This window comes from Mesitornis unicolor, unplaced genomic scaffold (assembly GCF_000695765.1).
Source record: "Mesitornis unicolor isolate BGI_N332 unplaced genomic scaffold, ASM69576v1 scaffold1561, whole genome shotgun sequence".
Classification (NCBI taxonomy): Eukaryota; Metazoa; Chordata; class Aves; order Mesitornithiformes; family Mesitornithidae; genus Mesitornis; species Mesitornis unicolor.
The window spans coordinates 46,816-69,317 of record NW_010164232.1 but is presented as its reverse complement, the minus strand read 5'-3'; the positions used below and the strand labels follow the sequence as shown (position 1 = coordinate 69,317).

The following is a 22,502-nucleotide window of genomic DNA, read 5'->3' as shown; positions in this document are numbered from 1 at the left end:
CAAATTCCAATTATCAGATGCAGCAATGCAATTTTCAGGACACTTCACTTACATGAACTGAATTACCTAAGTTTTAAATCTAAATGAAAGGTACAAGCCTGTACTTTAAGGAAGGCCTACATGAGCTATCTTTGTACCGCTCTCCAGCCAGATACAGCCTTGCTGGCCTGCTTACTGGGAGAATGGTACTGCTCGCCTGTGCTTCTCTGCAAAAACCTCTGTTTGCACACAGATGGATCTAAAAGTAATTCCAACACACAACCCCTGAAATTATGTGGAATTTTGCACGCTTTGCGATGGTAACAAGATAGCAGTAGCCAAGGATGAAAGTACTAATTTTGCACTATACTTTGCAAAATATATACTTAGCAAATTTTGCATTATACTTTGAAAGGTGCATCAAAGAGATACAGGGAGTGAGTCAGAAATGTCAGTCACCTTTGCAGGCTGGTTTAGAGTGGCTGGCCTGAAGGCAAGAAAAGAATAACTCATTCCAAGCTTTTAAATTTTGTGAGTATTTTAAGGCTTATTTGACTATTTATTTCACAGGATCTAGACAGGGAAAAAGAGTTGGTATGGTTTGGGGGGGGTAGGGGCGGGGGAAGAAAAAAACAACAAAACAAACCAAACAAAAAAAAGCTTGGCACTTCTGTGATTAGTTTGAGAAGGTGTCACTTATCTTACATATATATTATGGAAAATCTGTATAACAGCCAAAAAAAAAGTAATCCAGACTTATAGTCAATACATAGATATGCATTTATACATTTTAATTGTTTTTGGTTTCAAGCATACAAACTTTAGATCACATCTGTTTGGTGTCAGAACTCCCTGCATCTGCATGCTATTATGTCTGCCTTTTTTGAGCAAGCCCAGAACATCTGCTGTACTAAAAAAAGGGGGGGGGAGGGGCGGGCAAAAAAAACCCAAAACCAAACCCAACATCAAAAATAGATTTACATAAAGAATAGAACCTTTTCATATGGAAATCCTTTTCTCTCATATATATATATTTATATATAATCTGTGAAAATGATACATCAAAATCTTATTTCCATATTTACACTTTTTCCTTCTTGGAAGAATTGCATCCATCACTTGATAGCTTCCATACCCAACAGACTCCTTGCCCAGGAGATCAAAACAAGGTGGACACTGAGCTCACAGAGCAGGGAACTCTGAAGTCCAGTGGCAGAATGCCCTGTGTGGCTGGAAAAGCTATCAGAGGCTGGTATTGGCTTCCCAGTGCTTTGTATTTATTGGGCTGCAGATTCTGCTTGGGGTCAGCTTGCGAGCTTGGTTGTTTGTACGTGAGCCATGCAGGTTGCCCTTTCACAAGTAGCTCCTCATGCCACTGGAGTTTGGTAAGAAAAAGGAAGTCATGCGAACTCAAGTGAAGTTGGAGTGCCAGCAGGCTGGGAAAAAAATCTTCTGCTATGTGGTTATTTTGGAATAGTTCTCTTATTGCACTTTGTCTGTGTCTCCTCCTTCGTTTGAGGAAAGGACAAAAACCACCTGATTTTGAAAGTTTGTTTGTAAGACTTGTTAATTTTAACAAGAGAAGGGGGAATGGAGGAACTGTTTTGAACTTATCTCCAAAAAGGACAGTCTTCTAAATCTTCTCAAATCCTAACATCCCAACACTGTGTTTATAGTTAGTTTCTCATGTTCCTGACTGGTTTAGTTCCTGTGCAGCTACAGCAAAGACATCATACCCAAAATGCAGTAGTGCAAAACGAAGATTTTTAATCACATTTCTTCAGATAGGGCCTTGTTGACTTGGATCGAACCTTCGTTTTTTGACATTTCTTCCAGGTTGCATCAAAAGGAGGCGAAAAGAGAAAAATGCAAGATGTTAGTTAGATATAACGGGAACAAAGCCATTGCCAAGGTCATAGTCAAGTAAGAGGCTCACACTGGGACAGGTTAACAAGTAACTTTTCCAAGGAGTAACAATTTCAGGAATTTGGTTGCATGCTTTCTGTAGCATAGTATCAAGTACTGTTTTTCTTATGCGGTTTAAAGCTCATGCTGGTATACAGAATTCAATTATTTTAGTAGTGCTTCAAGTGATGCTCTAAATTTGTAGACACTTTCAGCCCACAGTAACATGTGTGTCCACTAGGCCAAGAAAGCAGGCGTTTACTTGAAGGGAATGAGTCAGAAGTGCCAGTACCGAAAAGACACAAGCATGGGGAGACTTGAGTTCTCAGCGCAAGTGCTCATTTCTTGCTATACCAGAATTTAGTTCATGTGTGGCGAAACGGTGAGTGCCTTTGTGAGCTCTTACCACGCTATTGACCATAACTGCTGTGAATCCTAGTAAGGTGCAAAACATAGCAAAGACATTGCATTCGAAGGAGACTGGACAGTTTTGTAAATGGTGTGATTAGAATTTAAAGTTAACAGCAGATAGCAAGCTGGTTAGTGACATCCAGTCTCCTGCGACACTGATATACTATGTCAAACAGCAAGACGTTAGGAAGCAACAATAAAAGTTAGGTGCAACCTCCCCAGTATCTGGCTTTATGTGGGGCATCAAGCAAGGGGCTCATGCATTTAGTTTGAACATTGGGCATATGCACCACTACCGCCACCAAACTGACATGCAAAAAATACAGAACAGGAATTCATGAATTCCCTAAAGCTACACACCAACCCTAGGATTTTCTGTTTTCTGCAGCCCTGCTAACTACTACCACTCTTACAGTGTTTATATATATACTATACACAAGGTTTGTCTGGTGGTTTAGGAGACTAATGGATGTATGCAAAGGCAAATTCTTTTTGTGAAGACTTCCAGAGACTGGTAATACTTGGGTATCCTTTGTTTTGCTTTGTTTTTCCTTTGGTACCAGTGCCTACATTTTTGCAAGATGAATGCTTAAGAATTGCTGGTTTCTGAAAGATTCCCTGATGTTCCCCTTTCAATCATTTCCTCTCTAGGAGTGCTTATACTCCTTTTGAATTAGGCTTACATTACTTAAGTATCTCAATCCATCCTCCTCTGTACTACAGCTAAATCTGAGATGAACAAATTAGTTTTTCAGGCCAACTTGCAAGACTGCATGATAGGAATGTAACTTGGTTAACTGTGAGTAAAAACCTGCTTTGCGTCTGTTTGTCCTGCCTGTTTCAATGGGGAAAGGACATGTCTGCTTCTCTTCCCTCCCTGCCTGCCCCCCTACCCTTTAAATACTGTCTAGCATACTTGAATTCAAAAACTACTGCTGGGCAACTAATTAGTCAGTCCCCCTAACACAAATCATCAACGCAGGTGAAAAAACCAGAAGATGTAATCATTTGTTCTCCTACTCTAGGGAAAGTACCATACTCCAGTTCGCTTGAAGAGCATGAGCCATTAAAACATACACTGCATTACACTCTGTTACCTGAGCTCATTTTAATTAAGGAAATGGACTTTATAAGTCTTGGAACAAGGCACAGAGGACAGATGCTATGCTAGCTTCCCAGTACAACAACTCTTGTACCAAAACTTGTTTGCCTTTTGTCCTATCAAATATTTTCTAACCTGATCTCCACCAGTGCAGTATTCCAGTAAGGACCATTCACTTGTATGACAGCTCAGACAGCACCTAAGCTACAGCGGAACAGCAAACTCTGCTGTGCTCTCGCCATGCATTCTGCAATCTGTCCAAACCATGTATTTACACATTTCCTAGTTTTATCCAGCAGAAATACACACTTCAAGGAGTAAGACGCTAACCAAACTGCTGCCTTTCTACGCTTAAGATATTCTGCTAACAGTGTTGCACGAGAAAGGAACACGTGGAGAACTAAAAGAATATTTAACTTAAGAGCCTGAAACGGTCTCTGAAACATGGAGCATCAGGTATGGTGTCAGTAAGGAACACAGTACACACATGCAAGGCATTAGCAAAAGCCTGACACATCTCTGCTGTGATCATGGCACTTCACAGAGGTAGACAGGTGGTTGTTATGCTGCAGGAATTGGATTTCTATTCTGATTCCCTGACCTGCTTTAACAGCTTCATCCCAAATAATCAAACATTTTAATTCTAAGACAGTCATCTTACTTAAACTGGCAAATAGAAGAAGTCTCTCTCTTCCCCAAGAAAATTACAATAAAAAGAAAAGAAATTAGGCGAGTATCAGGTCCTGGATATCTGCACCTCTTTACAGCTGTAGTGTATTATATTAGTATCACATGAGTTGGTAAAACAAGAATGCGTGGGCAGAAGAGTCCTCTATGGAAGGACACGTAGGAGAACAATGCTCTTTCCCAGTTCTTTGTTGATTTATGTGGAATATCTTAGAACATTGACTTCTTATTGCATTTATTGTTTTAATGCCTCTTTAAATAATAGGGGTCAGCCTTTCAGTCTGCAATCCAACCAGAAAAAGTGTCTCTAACAAAAACAAAACGATAGGTGATTCTGAATCAAAAAAGCACACCATACTATAGCACATACTGCCTCTGTAACACGGTCATCTTTACAAATGAAAAAATTTCAGAAAACTGGTTTCAGAAAAGGCTAGAGGTATATAAGAAATACCTTGCTGCAATACTCTGTACTTTTTTTGCAGCTGATTAGGTGTGTATACTGTACACAGTATAGTACTTGCAGATCTGTGCCTTTATCTGTGATCACATAAATCCAAAGCTTTACTTAAGTATTTAAAGATTTATCCAGAACCAGTATTTTAACCATTTCAAGTAGCTAGTGTTTTCACAGGTATTCCTAAAGCCTGGCTCAAATGCTGAAGAAGGGATTAAATAAATGACCTTTTGCTACAGAACTTATTCAAATTAACAAAATCAGAGACTAAAATTAGCAGCTTAAAGAAAGACATTGACCTGCCATCCATTCTAGTAGTCTGGAAAAAAAGTAAAAATATCTCACATTTGCTTCTAAAGCTGTTTGTGTAGAGCTGACTGTATTTAAGTCATGATACATGCTTTACAGAAATGCTGGTAAGGGACTGAAACTTCCTTCCTCATGAAGTCACCATTAGCATTCCACTGCCTTACCTTGCAGAAACTTTTGGGGTCTGATTGCATCTGCACAGACCAGTTAAAAACTTGGCATCTGTAAGGACTGGGTAAGTCTTTGGTCCATCCATTAATCTTCCATTAAAGGGACAGAAAACCCTGCAGCTCTTCAGCTAAGAAACAACTGCTGGAAATAGAATTGTGCCTACAGTCAGCTCTTCTCTGTCAGCCACTTTTACATTCTGATATAATGAGAAGCAGCTTTCATACGCATTTCCACATCACATTTACTAGCATTGCCTTCTAGCAGTGTTGATTTATTACCAAAAATTGCTTTAATACTGTTAAAGTCAGCAACAACAGCATTTAATTGGCTTACGCTACTGCAGTACTTTTGCAAAAGTGAATATATGCTAGGAAAAAAGTGAGCATAGGCCCTGAGACTGTGATTGTAGCCAATGCACAGAACTGCTGCTCTAATGGTAAAAGTGTCCTTCCTATAATGGTCCTGTATTAAACACTGCATATTGAAATCTTGCACAGACTTGCTACATCAAAATGAACTTCACTTTTCACAAACACTGTACTTCTGCACATGACCCAGCAGAGTTCAGGTAGAAATACATAGGACTCCCTTACTGCAGTTTAAACACTAACAACTTTAAAAGTACTATGCAAGGTTCAGCTGAAGTAACATCTATTTCTTAACAAAGTTTCCACCCATAGCCTTTAACTCTAAGCCACCTGAAATGTTTAAGGAGGCTCTATGCCCCCTAAAATTGTCAGTTAACTTTCTCCTTTCTTATTCTATCCACACATTAACTTGATTAGAAAAAATGAACCTAGGATTCATTCTTGAAACTATAAGTTGTTTGGTTTTTACTGTTTCTCCAAACTTGCATCAAGCCTTCTTTTACACTTCCCCTCCAACCCCCACCCCCTCAGTTCATGAACAAAATTTGCTTAGTTGCAGCTTACGTTTGATATGGACTTGACACCACAGTACCGTATGTTCATAAGAACATCTGATAACCTGTGAAACAGAAATCACATCTCCCAGTTTGTAAAGCATTAGCTATCTTCTCTTGTATTTGCAGAAACTAAACATATCACTTGCTTATAAAGGAAAAGTTAAAATCTTCTTTATTATCCTTATCTGTCCCTCCACATAGATCTGAAGCAAAGTATCAGAGGGTCTACAGGTGCTAGCCCTCTTTTTATACAAGCTGAAAAGCCGCCTCAGTTCCCCCCTGACCCCAAAAGAAGCATGCACTTCAAGCTGTGAGCTAGGCCAGGCCAGTGTATTTGAGGTTCTGCTACAGAGTGAACATTTGTATCTTGCTTTTTTGAGAATACGAGCTTCAAAAGACACATCCAATACAGACTCTCTATAGGGATAACGAGCTTCTACATTTGGGCAAACAAATGACACCAGGATGCAAAGCTGAACACTTGTGAGAGCAGTTTGAGAGATGCAGAACACGAAGAAGAAAGAATCAATCAATCAAATACTGCATTGTTTCAGACAGGGTGGGATTGTTCTAAAGATCTGTGTTTGTGCAAGTTCTCTAGCATAAGCGTCCCCAGTCAGTAGCCAGGCTGCTCACACAGCACTAGCAGGCGCTGTAGCACTGATGCAAAAAAGCAAAGGTTGTTATGGCACAAGACAGCTTAGAAAAACATTAAGGGAAAGAAACTGTCTATAGGTAACTGTGATGTTTTTGTATTTTAATGACCTGCACTGTGTTTTCTGCAATATAAAAGTATTATTCAGGGATGACTACTCTGTGTCTGGAAAGTATATGAATTGCTATGTAATAGACATTACATACAGACAGTAAAACTGGCTCAAAAGTATAATATAACATCTTTTCCAACCCAATCTAGTCTGGTTAACTCCCATGGGAACTTGCAGTATCAGTGTTTCTAATAGTATCACTTTAAATGTGTGTGCATTGTTGTTGTCGATAAATCAAAAATTTTAACAGAAATGTTAATGCAAGCCTTGCAGAAAATTTGGCTGTATTTATTTAAAAGCTAATTGCAGTGAAGTAACTGAAGTCTATGTATTGTTTATATGCTTTATTTAGGTTAAAAGACAACACTGTCCTATAATTCTGCATCTAGTAGGAAACACTAGCAAAAATGTAAAGGTACTTGTATTAGTTAATGCTATAGAATATGTCCAAGTGTTACAGAGAGTCTGTAAAAAAGTATTATTCCCACCTAGGCCTTTACACAGAAGAAATCTTTCAATCCATCCAATGAAAAGAATCCCAGTTCCTTCTTGTGTTAACGCTACATGCAAATCCACATTGTAAAATCCACATCTCATTTGAACTTCTGCCTTTGAACATAGATTTAATGAAACAACATAATAAATAATGCATAAATACCAAATTATTTTACTTTTTATTAATATGTAAAATATGAGAGATGTCTCAGCCATATGTGACACAATGCAAAAGATACAGGACTGAATTTAAACTATGTTGTTTAGAGCTGCCCTATAACAACTTATAAATACTGGCGGCTGACCTAGGGGTATTTATTATACAAATAAGTGTACTGAAAGAAACAAAATACAGCAGCACAAGGTAAGTCTATCAGCAGGCATTAAAAAGGTTTATGAAGATCACATACTCAATGCTTAATGATGGATGTTTTGATATATTTTATAGTTAATCTTTTCTTACTAAAGCAAGTGAGGAGCCCTGACTCCCACAGCTGATGCACGCAGCTTTTGTCAGCCTCAAGGGGAAATGCAGGGAATGTCACATCCCTCAGAACAGGTGTTTACAGAAAAGTGAGTGTGGTGGTGGCTGCTGGGTCTTTCTGAACACCAATAAGGACAGGCAACAGGAAGTAATAATTTCCTTGGCCAGAAGAAAGGGCAAAGTCTGTTTTCTGTTTTCAGACAGGGCTGAAAGATATTTAGAAATATTTCTTGGATTATTCTAAAAACCTGATTGAGGAATTATGGCTTATTGTTGTATCATGGCTTAATCTTGATTCAAGTTATTGAAAAGAAGTAGCAACTCAAACACCAGGAGAAATTACCAGTTCTTGTGCTTGATTTCCCTGCCATTATTTGTAAGGTTATAAACATCGATTCTAAATTCAGATCTTTTTACAAAATATGGACCATGCATGTAGGTAGACTTGACAACAAAAAAAGGCAAGAATTAAATACCTTTGTACAAGACTCTCTCTTTGCTTTAACGGTCACCAGCAGCATGACTAGTACACTGCTCTTCACAGTTCTAAACCACATTGATCTAGAATTGGGTCAGAAATGTTTTCATCTTTCAAGAGACAGTTCAAGATTTAAAACCGTTCTCTCTCAATCTGATATTTTTTTAAAAAGTGACTGGATAATAATAATGAAAAAATCAGTAACCATAAACAAAATTTAGCTCTGGTACTTCTGAGTAAACTGTCAATACATTTGTTGCTGAAAACTACTCAGCAACTGCCATGCCTTACCATTTACACATGAAGTCTTTAATTATAGAAGCTTTATCAATTTGAAAGGTTTCAAAATAAACATTCCTCAAGACCTGTATCTTCCAGGGTTTTAACCACTGTGGGCAACTTCTGAGAACAGCACTACTAATTGGAGATGAAAACCAGACCTTGCTTCCTAAGTGTTAGGAGGAACTCATGAGAGTTAAATTCATTCTTTTATTGTTCTTCTTTGCACCCTGATGACATCTGCTGGTTTCAAATTAATTTCCTCCTCTTGTTCAGCACATGTATAATTCTCTCTCTTTAAAGTAGTTTGTTATATTTGGGGCTATTAGGTTACCTCAGAAATCTTGTAGCAGGAACTCAAAATGTAGTGATATAAGCAAGAAATAGAAATGCCATAGCCACTGAAGAGAAGACATGCGGCATTGCTTACTTAAAGCCCCATCCTGTCCCCCCAAGGACAATAGCTGCTACCAGGATGGCACCAGCGATGGAGCCTATTATAAGATTGGTGGCACTAGGACCTGTGATAAAGGATTATGGTAAGAACACAGAAGAACCAACCACTTTATTCACATCAAGTGAAGGAACTGAAGGGTAGTCAAACAATTCAAGGAATATAGACTGCACCCGAGATGATGTGTCTAGACAACCTCAGCAAGCCCAACTTACTTTTCTTTAGCACTAAAAATGAAAGCTGCTGGTCTCTGCACTGGGCTATGTTGACTTCTACCATAGATAAAAATCTAGTGTTGGACAGTAAATTCCATTATGACTTACTTCATTACCTAGTGAATGAACTGGCAACTGAGCACACTAATGTATTTGTGAATAATTCCTTAAATTAAAGGAAAAAAAGTATGAATGCTGTATGCTTTATGACTACAAAAAAAAGATAATAAAAACAAACCAAACCAATAAAAAGCCTAACTTTTTTCACAAGACATCCTGAAAGGTGGTAGGTATTTTAAGTTGAGCTGAGAACATCTAGCACCACTTGCTAATCAGAGTCCAAACTCCCTACAGTTACGTCAATGCTAAATTTACAAACAATTGTTTGACAAAAGCAAAGGATTATATGATAAGGAACAAAAGTTAAATAAAAAGTTGACATAAAAGCTGTATCCCCATTAAGCTTTCCAAACATCAAAGCATCTCTTCAACATCCTCAAGAAGCTACTTAACAACAAAGTGGGAAAGGGTGGAGCAGGAAAAAAAACCCAAAACAACAAAAAGAGCAGCACAAAATAGGTTTGTGCGATTTCCTGAAGAGGGCAAGAGAACACCTAAATAAGATATTCATAATTGACTCTTAAGTGCTTTATTGACAGTGGAGGAAAACTGACAGTAGGCTTGAGTAACACTAATTGCTCTGTAGAAAAGTTTCCTATTGAACAGTCTTTGATGTAAAGCTAATTGCATCAGAACTCAAGGCAGCATGAAACCAACGCAACAGTTCTTTTGCAGCATATTGCACACTTTTTGTTTAAACACTTACATATCCAGCAATAGCCTTCAAAAACAGTCCTTACCTCCCATGCCAGTCTCCCCCAACCAAGCAATTGAAATCTTCCTATTTTAAATGTTCTGAAACTGAGTTTGGAAAACTGTCAGATAGCTAACATAAGGAAGAAAAAGGAGCAGCCAGAGATCAGCAAAGGAAAGAGCAAGGGCAGCTGCAACAACTGAAAGTTTTTAAGCTGTTAGGTCAGTATCACAAAACCTTCTGCCAGTCCCAGACACTACAGGAAGTACATGCCCTAAGTTTAAAATGTACTGCAGCAACCTAACTTCATTGCATCCATTACAGGATTCCCCTATCAGGGCCTTTGGAGATGAGATTAGCTAAAAGAAAACCAAGCTTAAAAATTGCTTCCTGCAATTCTTACACAAGGAGTATTCAGGAATATTAATAGAAGACATGGACTGAAAAGAAATATAGTGAGCTTTACAGATATAAACAGTGCACAGATTTGACAACAATAATTAAAAACTATTTTTCCACAACTTGGAAGAACATATCTTATTTGGACTTACCTTTAAAGTCACAAATCTGACTCAAATCAAAAGTAGTGAGCATGGTGGAGGGTAAACGAATACAATTCCACAGACATCATATTCCCAATTAAGGCTTGATTTCAACAGCAGCATAATGAGCTGTATCTGACTCAAATCTATGGCTTACTCCAGATTTTATCAAATGATTGCAACAACAAAAGACTGAAAATATAGCAAGTAATTTTTCTATAATAAATTTTAGAAGTCTTCAAAAATTCTAAAGCTGATTCATTTCTAGCTATAGAACGCTATCTTCCCACAACAATTAACTAAGAGTAATATAGTCAGAACTTAGGCAAGGAAGTACATCCCTCCTCTTATTATTTTCCTATGTTTCCTGGTTGTTAAGTGTTTGGGGCGGAAGAATCTATTTCATAGTACTTATCCATTCAACAAAAAACAGTTTGTTCTTTCAATACATAAAAAGAATATTGGTTTTTTTTTTTTACTATAAATATGGAATAATTCAATCAAAATTTACACAGAAGAGGTTAACAGACAAAACAATTAGGTTCAGTTAATAGAAGAGTTGCTAGATTTATTTTAAATAATAAATAGGTCCTGATAAAAACACTTTTTAGATCTGACCCAAAAGAATAAGCTATCTGCTAGAGAGCCCCTAAGAGCAGAGTAAATGATAGATGGCTATGGGTAGAGGCACGTCCATTCCTCTGGAATAATTTTAAAACTGTTCCACTGTATGCTGGGAGTGGCAGTTCCTATGAATGCAGAGGAATGGTTATTTTTCCTAGTAAAGAAACTAAAAAAGGCTACATTCAAGATAAACTTTCACTGATAATCAACAAGATTATAATCTCATTTCTTACATCAATATAAAAGCAAATCTAGTAGAATACTTCTGATTACTAAACAGCAATCACTTGTTACCAGAATGGAGTCCAATTAATGAATTCCAGTTTCAAGTACAGAGAGTTACGAGGATTTTGGTGAGCCGTTTTAAAACCGTAACAGCCTGTGCAGATAAAAGTACTTAAAATGGGTCAACTTTTACATGTTATACTTACCTTAAACATCTATGCCTCATGTTTTATTAAACATTATCAAGGAAATTGTGTTATTAATAAACCAGCATATTAATAACCACCGTATCTGGCTGACACACCATACTTTCCTGCAAGGTGCTACCTGCTTTGGCATGGCTATTTTATCATCTCTAGTCATCTTTTAGAACCCTGATACAAAACCTACTGAAGGTGTTAAAACAGAGCACACCTTTAATTTCAGGTGACTTCAGGTTATTCTCTAAACCATCATCATCATCAGACAGATTCTACAAGAATTAGTATACATTGCTTTGAAACTCTGCTAGCTGAAGAGGCGGCAAGTTTACTGCAGACTGTCCTGCAGGTAATAACACACTCTGGTGGTTAGATGTTTTCTTGCCTGTTGCTTTGCCAAGCAAATCCTCTAGTTTGTTGCCAAAGGCAAGTATCCATTTTAGGATGAAATCTAGAAAAAAGTGACTCTGCTATTATGTCCCACATGATTACTAAAATAAATTCATAAAGCATTAAGAAACTAAAGTAATTTCAGCACTTCGAAGAAAAGTCTGCAATTTGCAAGTGGCGAGGAAGGAGGAAGAAAGGCAGGACCTGGCATCAGGTTGTGATGAACACAACCTCCCCTGCAGCCATTGATGGTGACAGCCACCAGGGCCTGAAGAGCACTGGGAACAGCGAGGGTATTTGTGTTCCCCATGAGCTTTCTTTAAACCAAGCAACAAAAACTAGCAGTGGATTGCCTTGAATATACATTTCTATCTGAAGGAGCCAGAGGACAGAGAAAAAAAGTGATGGGATTCACGAAAGAAGATGCTATAGAAACAGGAAGAATGAGTCAGTTAGTGATTGATAAGAGGAGAGAAAAGAAGAAAAGCTGGAATTCCAGCAGAAGGATACAGGAGCAAGAACAAATGGTCACGGACGTTGGTCAGAGCTGAGTGGATTGAGACAGTGGGTAAGGGAAGATAGGAACAGGAGGGTACAAGGCAGAATATAAGCAAAAGGCAGATGGTTCTCAACCTGCAGGTAAATTCTCTGCTCCAGAATCTGGGTCCTAAATCTCTACAATCTTCACAGTCCTCAGTTTTTAGCAAACAGCTGTAAAAGCCACCAGTAAAACACTGATCTGATCTTTCTCAAGCTGATGATCTATTGCCTGCTTCTTTCTATTTATTTTTCTATTAGTTGTCCTCCATGAGTGCGAAGGTCTCTGCACTTCAGAGAATCAAGAGTTTCATGTAACAGTCAAGTTCAGCAAAAGCTAAAAAAGGCTCTATCCAGACACACAGACTGCTGCCTACCAGAAGACTGCCTATGCAGCCTTAATTAGAACTGTGTACAAATGCTTTTTCACACCACCTGATCAGAAGTCACAAACTGCCTTGCTATGATTCCCTCTTCAGAGTGATGGCACTGTCACACAACAGAGGTAATAGAGAGGATTAGAAACACAGTGAAGCTGGAAATCTTGGAAGAGCAGAATGATAACAACTTATTCTGTGGTTTGCACAGCGAATGCAGAATGAAGAGAATTCTTACATGGGCATTTATATATGTGTATATAAATCATAAGCACTGTTAAAATTGAGGCAGTGGGCTAACATTTAAGATGCCAGTTTCCTAAAGCTATGAAAAGACAATAAAAGTTGCTTATATGTATGCTTTATAGATAGAATTCTATACTTGACCATTCTACTGCCTTGAGGTAACAGAATCCTGGCAATGGAGCATTCAGCAGCTTTTAAGTAAAACCAGCCATCTACGCTATTATAATCAGCTTTCATCTTCCTAGCTAGATCTTATGATCCATTATGAGACTGGAAGCCCCACAGACAGTAACAAACTATTTCTGCAGTTTATGAAATAGTCCACATTACTCAGTCTATTTTGCAAAACAATCACGAACTTCCATTTTCCCCCATTATTTTTATAATTTGGTGTAATGGAAACATTTAGACATTTAATTTTACCGTGACAATTTTTATGCCCCACATTATCCCAGACAGGAGAAGGTTCAACACTGCATGAGCAAACCACATGACACAGACACAGTCAAATCACATGACAAATACAGTCACCACATGACAAAGCTAATGGGGAAACACGCAGAGGGCTCGGGTGCATACGGTTACCTCACACACTAGGCACCAAACATAAAGCTCAAACTAAGAAAAATGCTTACTCTATTCCCCACCCTGTGCCTCCAAAAATCACCCCCAAGGCCAGAATGGTCCCTGCCACTGCACCTATTAGCCTGTTAGTGGCCATGCTCACTGTGTGGAGGGAAAAGGGAAGATTTTTTAAGGCAACAATCACATATATGTCTGAAATGAAAACATGAAGTCATTCCTCAAAGGAATATTTTATGCTGCAATCTATTGTCAGATACACAATTCAAACCTTCTAACAAACCTTTATTTACCAAGTACTGTTCTGATATTAACTATACTGGTTTTCTTTGAATGCTTGCAACTATTTCAGTGAGACATTTCCTTGTAAATGTAAGACTATTCTTTTTATCCTATGATTCTATTAGTTACTTAAAAAGTAAACATCCTCAACCTACTGCTTATTTAAAACAGTCAAAATGAAAATAAATCGCCAATAAGAAAACTTCCTTTTGATCATCAGAAACTTACTGTATCCTTAATATAATGAAATGAAAACTGTTTGTTTGGAAACAGTTCCATTGCAGGAAAGAAGAAAAACAAAACAAACAAAAACCCCACAACTTTTTAATTCTTTTCTTCATTAGTTGGTAGTATTTTTTTTGGTTACTGCATTTATCAGTAGGACTCTGTATTTATTTATATGACCTACTGAGAGACAACACCTTTTAAAAGGAAAAAACCTACCCTAGCAGTGTGCTTCAGATAACACCATGGAAATTTCAATATCTTCAAATAGTCTCTCTTAAGACACTGAGGCCTTATTTTTCATTTTTTAAAGGAACTCTTTTGAGAAAAAACACTGATACATTTCCTGTGTTAAAGATTAAAAGCTTGATAGGTTCATTAAGTCATAAGAGACCACAAGCAAGCAGCTGAACTCCCTGTCTAATGAGAACTTTTCCAAGAGACAAAAACTTTATAGTCTTCATGCTGAACGAAGTCTGTTTCGAATTGGTTCCAGTTTTTCCTGTTTCATAAATATACACACACAAACACACACACGAGACATAAGTTTTATATTAAAAAAACCAAACAGACACTATTCCAGAAGTCAAAGGCCTAATTCTGCTAATCAAATTGCAAAGGAAGAATCTTGTGTGCATGTAGACTCCTACTGATTTCAAAACTACTATAGCTGACACTCTGAAGTAATTCAGAGTTTCTGCAGTAGTCAAAAAACTAACAGCAAGAACTCCGTCTTCCCAAAACTGCTAGCATGCAGTGTAGGTCTGCTAATACAGAATACCGTAGGTTGCCAAGTTTAGAGTAATTCAAGACTCATGTATCAATACCAACAAAATTAAAGTATAACTAATTTTATAAATCCTGAAATACAGTATGGAGCCAAAAGCAATTGATGGATGATGAAAAGGCCTGAAAAGAAAAGTGCAGCAGAAGTGCCAGTTAATTGTCAATTATCATAACAACATAGAAATAAACAGGAATATGTCCTAGCTGTACATGCTCTAATTGTATTAAGAAGAATGCTTGGCTTTAGGGTATGAAAAATCTTAAATCTATTAGGTGAGCTTTCACATCCTGAGTGTCCTCTTTCTGAAATGTAACAACCCCCAAATTATGGGCTAAGGAAAAACAGGTATAAACTGGCATATGATATAGGAAGTACTGGTAATGAGAGGAAAAATCTTAATGGGAACTACCTGAGTATGTTGGATCTTTATAATACAGAAAACTACCTCTGATATTGTCTCACAAAGGTATTCCTCTGTTAAGCACATCAAAACAGATAATAGTAGCTGTCAGTCTTCAGGTTCCTAAATTCATTTCTAGGTGATTCAACATCAATAAACTACTGTAACAATATAAGAAAAAACAATGCATCTTTTGACATCTTTGAGCCATCCTGTACAAAAACATAGTCAGCCTTTTTACAGAGGACTCCAATGAAAAATGCTGTCTAAACTTTGTGTCTCTACCTACTGACAGACATCCATGCACATTCTATCCATTTAAGACATTTTCCCAGAATACTGCAGCATTGATATATTAATTTTTATAAAGGCATTTCCATTCTGAATTAGATGAGTTAATCTGAACTACAAAGATATAACCAAGATAAGTATACCTTCTGTGTTGCCTTTCCTATAGAGTTTTTCACAGAGGATGGAATTCTTTCTTACCCACAGGATTTGGAAATGAGGAATATAAAATTCAGGTACTCTCAGTACTGTAAATACTGCTCTCCTTATCCACACACAAAAAGTAGTAATCAGCTCTATAGTGCTGTTCTCCACTACTTTTTTTTAAGACTCCGTAAGCAGCATTCCACAATTAGGAAGGCTTTTATGGAAAAGGGAATGACAAGTAGCTTTGTACAGCAGGTTACAAACCAGGCAGCTCTACACTGAACAGTGGTGGGGTTAGGAGTCCAGGAAGCACCTGCACAGATTCCCTAATACAAATCTTGGTTAAGACAATCTCTTCAACAGTTATTGGTAAAGATCTACTGGAACCATTCTGCTAAGAGGCAAACAAATAATGCACAGAAGGCAGAAGTAGCCCCAATCTGGAGGGACATACCAAAATTCTGTCCTCCCTTGAAACCTTGGATATTTTAAAGAGTAATCAATTAGTCTGAGTTCTAAGGACTACATTTTCAAACAGCTTTATCTTCTTCCCATCAGCCTTGTATTAGGGACAGAAGAACCTGGAACTGGGACATAGTAGAAGAGATTTGTTTGAGTTTCTCAGTTGTTCATTGGGAACTTTAGCTGTAAATGCATAACACTGGACAAATACAGTCTCATCTTGGACAATGTCCTGATGACAGGAAAGACAAAAAAATTGGACAGCACAATCCAAAGACATTCTTTGGCAGAGAAGTCAGAGAGAATCTCCTGTGTTTTTCTTCCTCCTTGAAAAACTTTTTTTATTATTTCCTCTTTGCATTTATACTTCATATGCAGTTGAACTATCTACTAAATACATAAGAGTAAATAATAATGATAAGAATAATTTATGTCCTTAAAATCTTTATTTATTTTTCCTCCTCCTGAAATCTGATTTCAAGCAACCAGAGCGTTTTTTCACCAGGCACATTCCACTTTTCCATTTTTATGCCATAGGTCTCTGAATTAGAACAACTAAGGGAAATGCAAATCTCTTGTAGAACATAAATACTCAATTATCATATAAATAATAAGAGCTACACTTAGTCAGGTTCCAATCACAGAGAAAATGATTGTAAAAAAATAGAGAATAAGAGATGAAGGAAAAAGCAGAAAGTACATACCATTAGCTATTGAAATCTTGCCCAACCTTAGGTTAGAAAAATAAAAGTTTCATCAATTCTCAAAGCAGAAAGACCTACTTCATCTACACGAAGCTGAATGTTACTGTCTGGGTCTAAACAGGACTGTACAATATTATTCTCTTTCTATATGCTAATTCTACTACCACGTATCAACAGAAAAAATGTCATAAATACTTGAAAGAACAACAAAACTGAAATCACACAAACCCTTGGGTCCTTCATCCTTCTTGCTACCAGTATCCCTGACAGGATCATCAATACTGCAGTCTGTCCCAGCCCAGGAGAAATTACAAATGCAAGTAGCTTCATTACTACAAACCTGGAAAAGAAAATAAATGACAGCAGTTGTTTTTTAACTACATTTTATAGTATCCTTAACATGTAATTAGATATTTAATTCACAGTATAAAACTTATCTATTTATATATAGTAACAATAGCACTGAGTGTTTAGAATGAATATAATGCATCCATAACCTGAAAGTTTGCTTTAACCCTCTAAATATACTCAGATGCTAGGAAAAGCAGAAGTGTTCCCAGTGGTTTCATCATCACTTGCACTACACACCTGCATAGGATGTAAAAAAATAAGAGAAATTATAATTTAAAAAAAACCAACTATCTAGACTAGTTAGATCTTCACTAACCAACCATCTAGACTTTGAGCCTGAATATCCAGAAGGAATACAAGCAGTTGCATTTAAAAGTGTTAAGACTTGATTATACTTTACAACCTCTCATTTACAGCTTGCTCCCATGTAGAAAAAATAATAAGGTTTTCATTGGTTTTGTCAGCATTTTTTTTTCTAAGAAGAAATTAGGAATTCTTGCTTATCTTATAGAAAGAGAGAAAATAGTTCTTAAGTCTACATTTAGTTGAATGACCTCAAAAAAGGACTTAGGAGTCACTAAAATTGGCAGTACCTTTGTCAGATACAGGAAAACCTATCCAACTGGCAAAATGTAAAGTATCACATCAATAGTGAGAGTTAATAGCTATAAGCTTTCCATATGAAAAAGAACATGCAGTGTGTTGCTAGGAATTACTAAGGAAAAAGCATAACATGAGAAAGAGACAGAAAACAAAGAATGATGTTTTGATTATGGGACTAGAAGTGAAGTCACGTCACTAGGCATCAGCTAATAATGTCTTTTTGACACTGGAACATAATGTTGAAAAAACCCACAGAAAATAACATACACATTAAGGATTACAAGTAGCATATGTGATTTTTTTTTTAATTTAACTTTTGTTTCACTTTGCTTCTTAACGTATTCACCAAAGAATCTTATTTAGGAAGATGAAGAAGAATACATCTTATGGCAGGTTAGATCAACTGAAGCATTCTTTGAATATTATGAACTGGAATAATCCAAAGTAAAACGAAAAAGGTAACATAGTTCTTTCACCACTCATGCCACTCTCCAAAAGTGCCAAGATGATTTCTAGATCTCCTAGATCCTTTACTTTTGAATTTTACTTTTTTTCTTCTTGACTTTGAACCTAACTCTCTTCTCTGAAGCACTGAAATGCATCTTCAATTACATATGACAAGAAGAAAAAACTCAAAAAAATGTCTTGTGAAAAGTCTAGCCCCTTAAGCAGGTATTTGTTTACTAAATCCCACAGTGGAAAGGTTTCACCAGTATTATAGTTAAGACATGGAACAATTAATCTGTTCATCTAAACATGCCCAACATCAGACAAATGGATTTTATGAGTAGAAGAACAGAATATAATGTGCCCAAATGTAAAATGATACACTTTGCATCTGTTCAGGAAGAATACATCATCTCTGTTGAGGTCCAACAATTTATAATTTTCATTAAGTCATAAGGTATAAATCCATGAACACAGGACCAACTTTATAAAAGTGTTAGTATATGGAGAAAAAGTTTAGCTGAATATGGCAAATAGCTTGAAATGCATAGTACATTACAGAAGTCTTTACAATAACCACTGTCAAAGATCTTTTTTTTTAACTAGCAAGAAAAACAAAAAAAACCCACAAACACAATTTGTATATAACTGCAGAACTACTTTGACAACTCTGCTTTCCAAAATTTTATCTATGCTTCACAGAACGGCAGTCTTCCCCTGAATCCAACATTTGTGTTTTCAGATCACGAGGTGTTAGAAACACTTTCAGGTAGAGAACGCCACAGGGTACATTAAGATCAGACAGAGCAAAGAGAGCTGGAGAAGCTTAGCTGCCACCTCCCAGTACAGACTCACCCCATGACCAGAACAGACTTTTCCATTAGAACCAATGGGACAGCTGCTTATGTTCAAGGACTGAATTGGCAGGCACTTTTTGTCCAGACACATCATTTGAGGTCCACATGGAGCTCCATCCTCCACATAACCTAAATCTGTATCATCATCTAAAAGAACATGAGCACCACTAGGAGAAATAAGTTTTAAGATACTATCAGTATTATGACTGGAGTCTTTTGAAAATATTAAACATGTCAGTGTAGATACTAAAAGCCTCATACCTTTCTCTCATTCAACCATACAGACAGACTGAACAAAATTAGAAAGTTTTTCTGTCTGTCCACAGCATTGACAAAGTGTTCCAGTTGTGAGACTAAAAAGAAATCTAGATAATGACTTAAATACTTAAAAAGGGCACCTTGGGTTTTTTAACCACCTTTGATGGGCCATGCTTTTTTCTTCCTCCCCCAGCTCCCTCCCAAATGCTGTGAAATACCATTGGTAGAAAAATGTTAAAAAACTAACTTCCTATGTGATGACATTTAAATAAAAATACTAGTGGAATAACAAAGGAGTTAAGAATCATTATTCACTCGGGACTTAACTATGTAAGAGAGTATTCTTAGCATAATATGCCTTTAAAATACAAATGCAGTCTTGTGCACAGTAGACTAAAATCCATTTACCTGCCCTTTAACTGAACTGTAACTTATCTTATCCTGCCACATCTCTTCAGTGTCCTTCCTCTCAGCCTTCACTTCCCTACAGCTATTTCTCTAACGATATAATACTCAAAACCATTATATTTAATATATGGGTCTTTGGCCATTACAGACTTCCCACCCTAAAATAAAATGCTGAGCATTAAACTGACTGTGAAGTTTTGCTACTGGAGAGTTCAGAGTAATCAGGAAGATAATCCACATTTTGCCCTTTTTATATATTAGAATATTAGGCTTTTTTTTTTTTAATCAAAAGAAATACCACTCAGAATAATGATTTTGCTGTACGATATTAATTACCTAAAAATCATAGCATTTTATGTTTATGTTCATCTTAATTCAATTCGGTTTGACAGAGCACAATCATGTTAGAACATTGCATTATCTTTTACCTGCAGTCCACTATTCGTCCTTGATGATAAAAAGAATTCGGGATAATTTCACCTTGAACTTGCCCTACTCGCGGAACTCTAGTAAGATTAGTACAGAGCAAAAAGCCACAGAAAACATCACTGGAAAATGAAAACATAAATCAAAAGTTACTGGAATAATATCAAGTAAACTTACAAAAAAAGAAAGACTGGCAATGATGCTGCTGATCACATTAAGTAATATATTATCATAACCCACACACCAGACTTTCAAAATACAAGTCTGAAAATAAAATATTATTTCATAAAAATGACAAGAAGCAGAAACAAGTAATCATTCATTCTAGTGCACCAGTGAATGTTCACATGAACAAAAAATTTATCTGTGCTCTAAATGCAATACAGTACAATGATGAGGAGCAAATTGTACAAAGCTTTGTCATGTCCAGTTAAATTGTATTTCCCTCTCTCTAGCAGTCCGGATGCTGGACATCAAAGTTTGAATTTTTAATTGAATTTTATTTCACTTGCAGGACAACAGAACCATAGTAACAATCATTAGCATGCAGCAAGTGTGCCTGAATTTTGGTAAAAGAATCTGCTTTATTTTATATGTTATGTTATATGTGCCATCTTCAATAGAAGAATATCAGCTTAAAACTTCCATCTCCTACTCTAATTGTCCTAAGTCACAGAAGCAGCTGGATGAATGCTGGAAATTTTATTTGTTAAAATTGCAAAAAATTTAAACGGTCCTTTACCTAGACCATTTTTCTGCATCTCTCTGTTGACCAAGAAAGACTTTATACAGATTAGGTTTTTAATATACATATCAGCACAACACTTTTCTCATCTAAATAATAAAAAAACCAAAATCCATTAAACAACTCCTTATGATCCTCTCTGAAAAGTGAATCATATAAAAAACCCAACCCACTTAACAAACATCAAATAGTCACAGAAGGAAAACACCATTCTAAGACTAAAATTTTTACATGCATACTTAAAAATTACATAACAGTTAAGTAAATCAGGAGAAACGTAAGTCTGTCCACTAATGATTATTAACTTGAAAAGTAAATTTAATCAAATATCCATGTAGTAATGATCACATACAAATGAATCAGCCATTTTCTCTGTAGCATCCAAATGTCTAACGGTCCTCTCTGTTCACAATGAAGGTTAGAACAAACTTGAAATAGCATAATCTGGTATCAATCCCAGAGGAAGCAAAACTAGTGTGTGTATTTGCAGCCTAGTCTATCCCTACCAAGTCTGAGGTGTTTGTATGTTTTGAACCCCCAGCTCCCCTGAAAGAATTAAGGTCACAGTACATTCTTCCCTAAAATCTGCAATTATTTATGAGTGTATTGCATGGATTTGTCAGAAAGAAACATTTTCAAGAGGCAAACCTTGTGAAGAAAAGTTGATTCAAAATAATGCAAAGCAAACTGCTGAAAAATTAATGAAAAAGTAGACAATATTAAACCAATATTAATCCATTTAAAATACAAATAATCTCTACCAAGCTGTACTTACTGTTTGCTACATTGAATCCATCGGTCTCCATCCTTTCCACAGTTTCCTTTTTTGGTACCTTCTGTATTAAGCTTTTCATAACAAAATTTGTCAGATCCTGAAGACTCTGTTAGTGAAAAAAGAAAAAAAAATCATAACAATTATAGAGAGTAAGATAAAATACTTAAGGTAAATAAGACAGAGTAGTTTCAGAAGACAAAGAAAATGTTGTCTCCATCCAATTTTACACTTATATAGCATCTTTCGTATTGTACAAGACAAACAATAAATGGTAAAACTATATACCTTCCCTCCCATCTTCCCTAGAATGGAATGATTCCTCTTGCCTTAAATAGGCAGTGTCAGCAGTGACAGTTATAATAAAACAAAATGCACAAGAAAACATTAAGTGCTAGAGCACAGGACATCCTGATAGTTCAGCTCTGCTGAACTGTCTCAAAGTCATTACGCAGAGTGTTTATCAGCTGCAACTAAAAATCCATTGCAATTGCAATTCTATTTTACTCAACACCTCTGGGCCTAAATTCGTACTATGTATATTTAAATTCACACTAATGTCCTAGTTTTCCTGATTATAGGATAGTATAGGAAAGAGAGACAAGGTGGAGCAGTTTTAGCATGAACCACTGCTGGGATAATAGAATTGACATCTGTCATTAAAAATAAATAAATAAATCTTCAA

General features: G+C 36.5%; 1 protein-coding gene across 1 annotated transcript in view; it reads right to left on the bottom strand.

Annotated features, from left to right (window-relative positions):
• Positions 1-1,759: 1,759 nt before the first annotated feature.
• Positions 1,760-22,502, bottom strand: part of ADAM23 (ADAM metallopeptidase domain 23) — a gene marked incomplete at its 5' end in the record, with an annotated part of 61,696 nt that continues 40,953 nt past the window's right edge. The window contains 6 exons of the mRNA XM_010194214.1: positions 1,760-1,808; positions 8,880-8,970; positions 17,179-17,290; positions 19,207-19,375; positions 20,303-20,422; positions 21,821-21,926. Coding sequence (XP_010192516.1) covers positions 1,760-1,808; positions 8,880-8,970; positions 17,179-17,290; positions 19,207-19,375; positions 20,303-20,422; positions 21,821-21,926 — 647 coding nt within the window. The remainder of the gene's footprint in view (positions 1,809-8,879; positions 8,971-17,178; positions 17,291-19,206; positions 19,376-20,302; positions 20,423-21,820; positions 21,927-22,502) is intronic.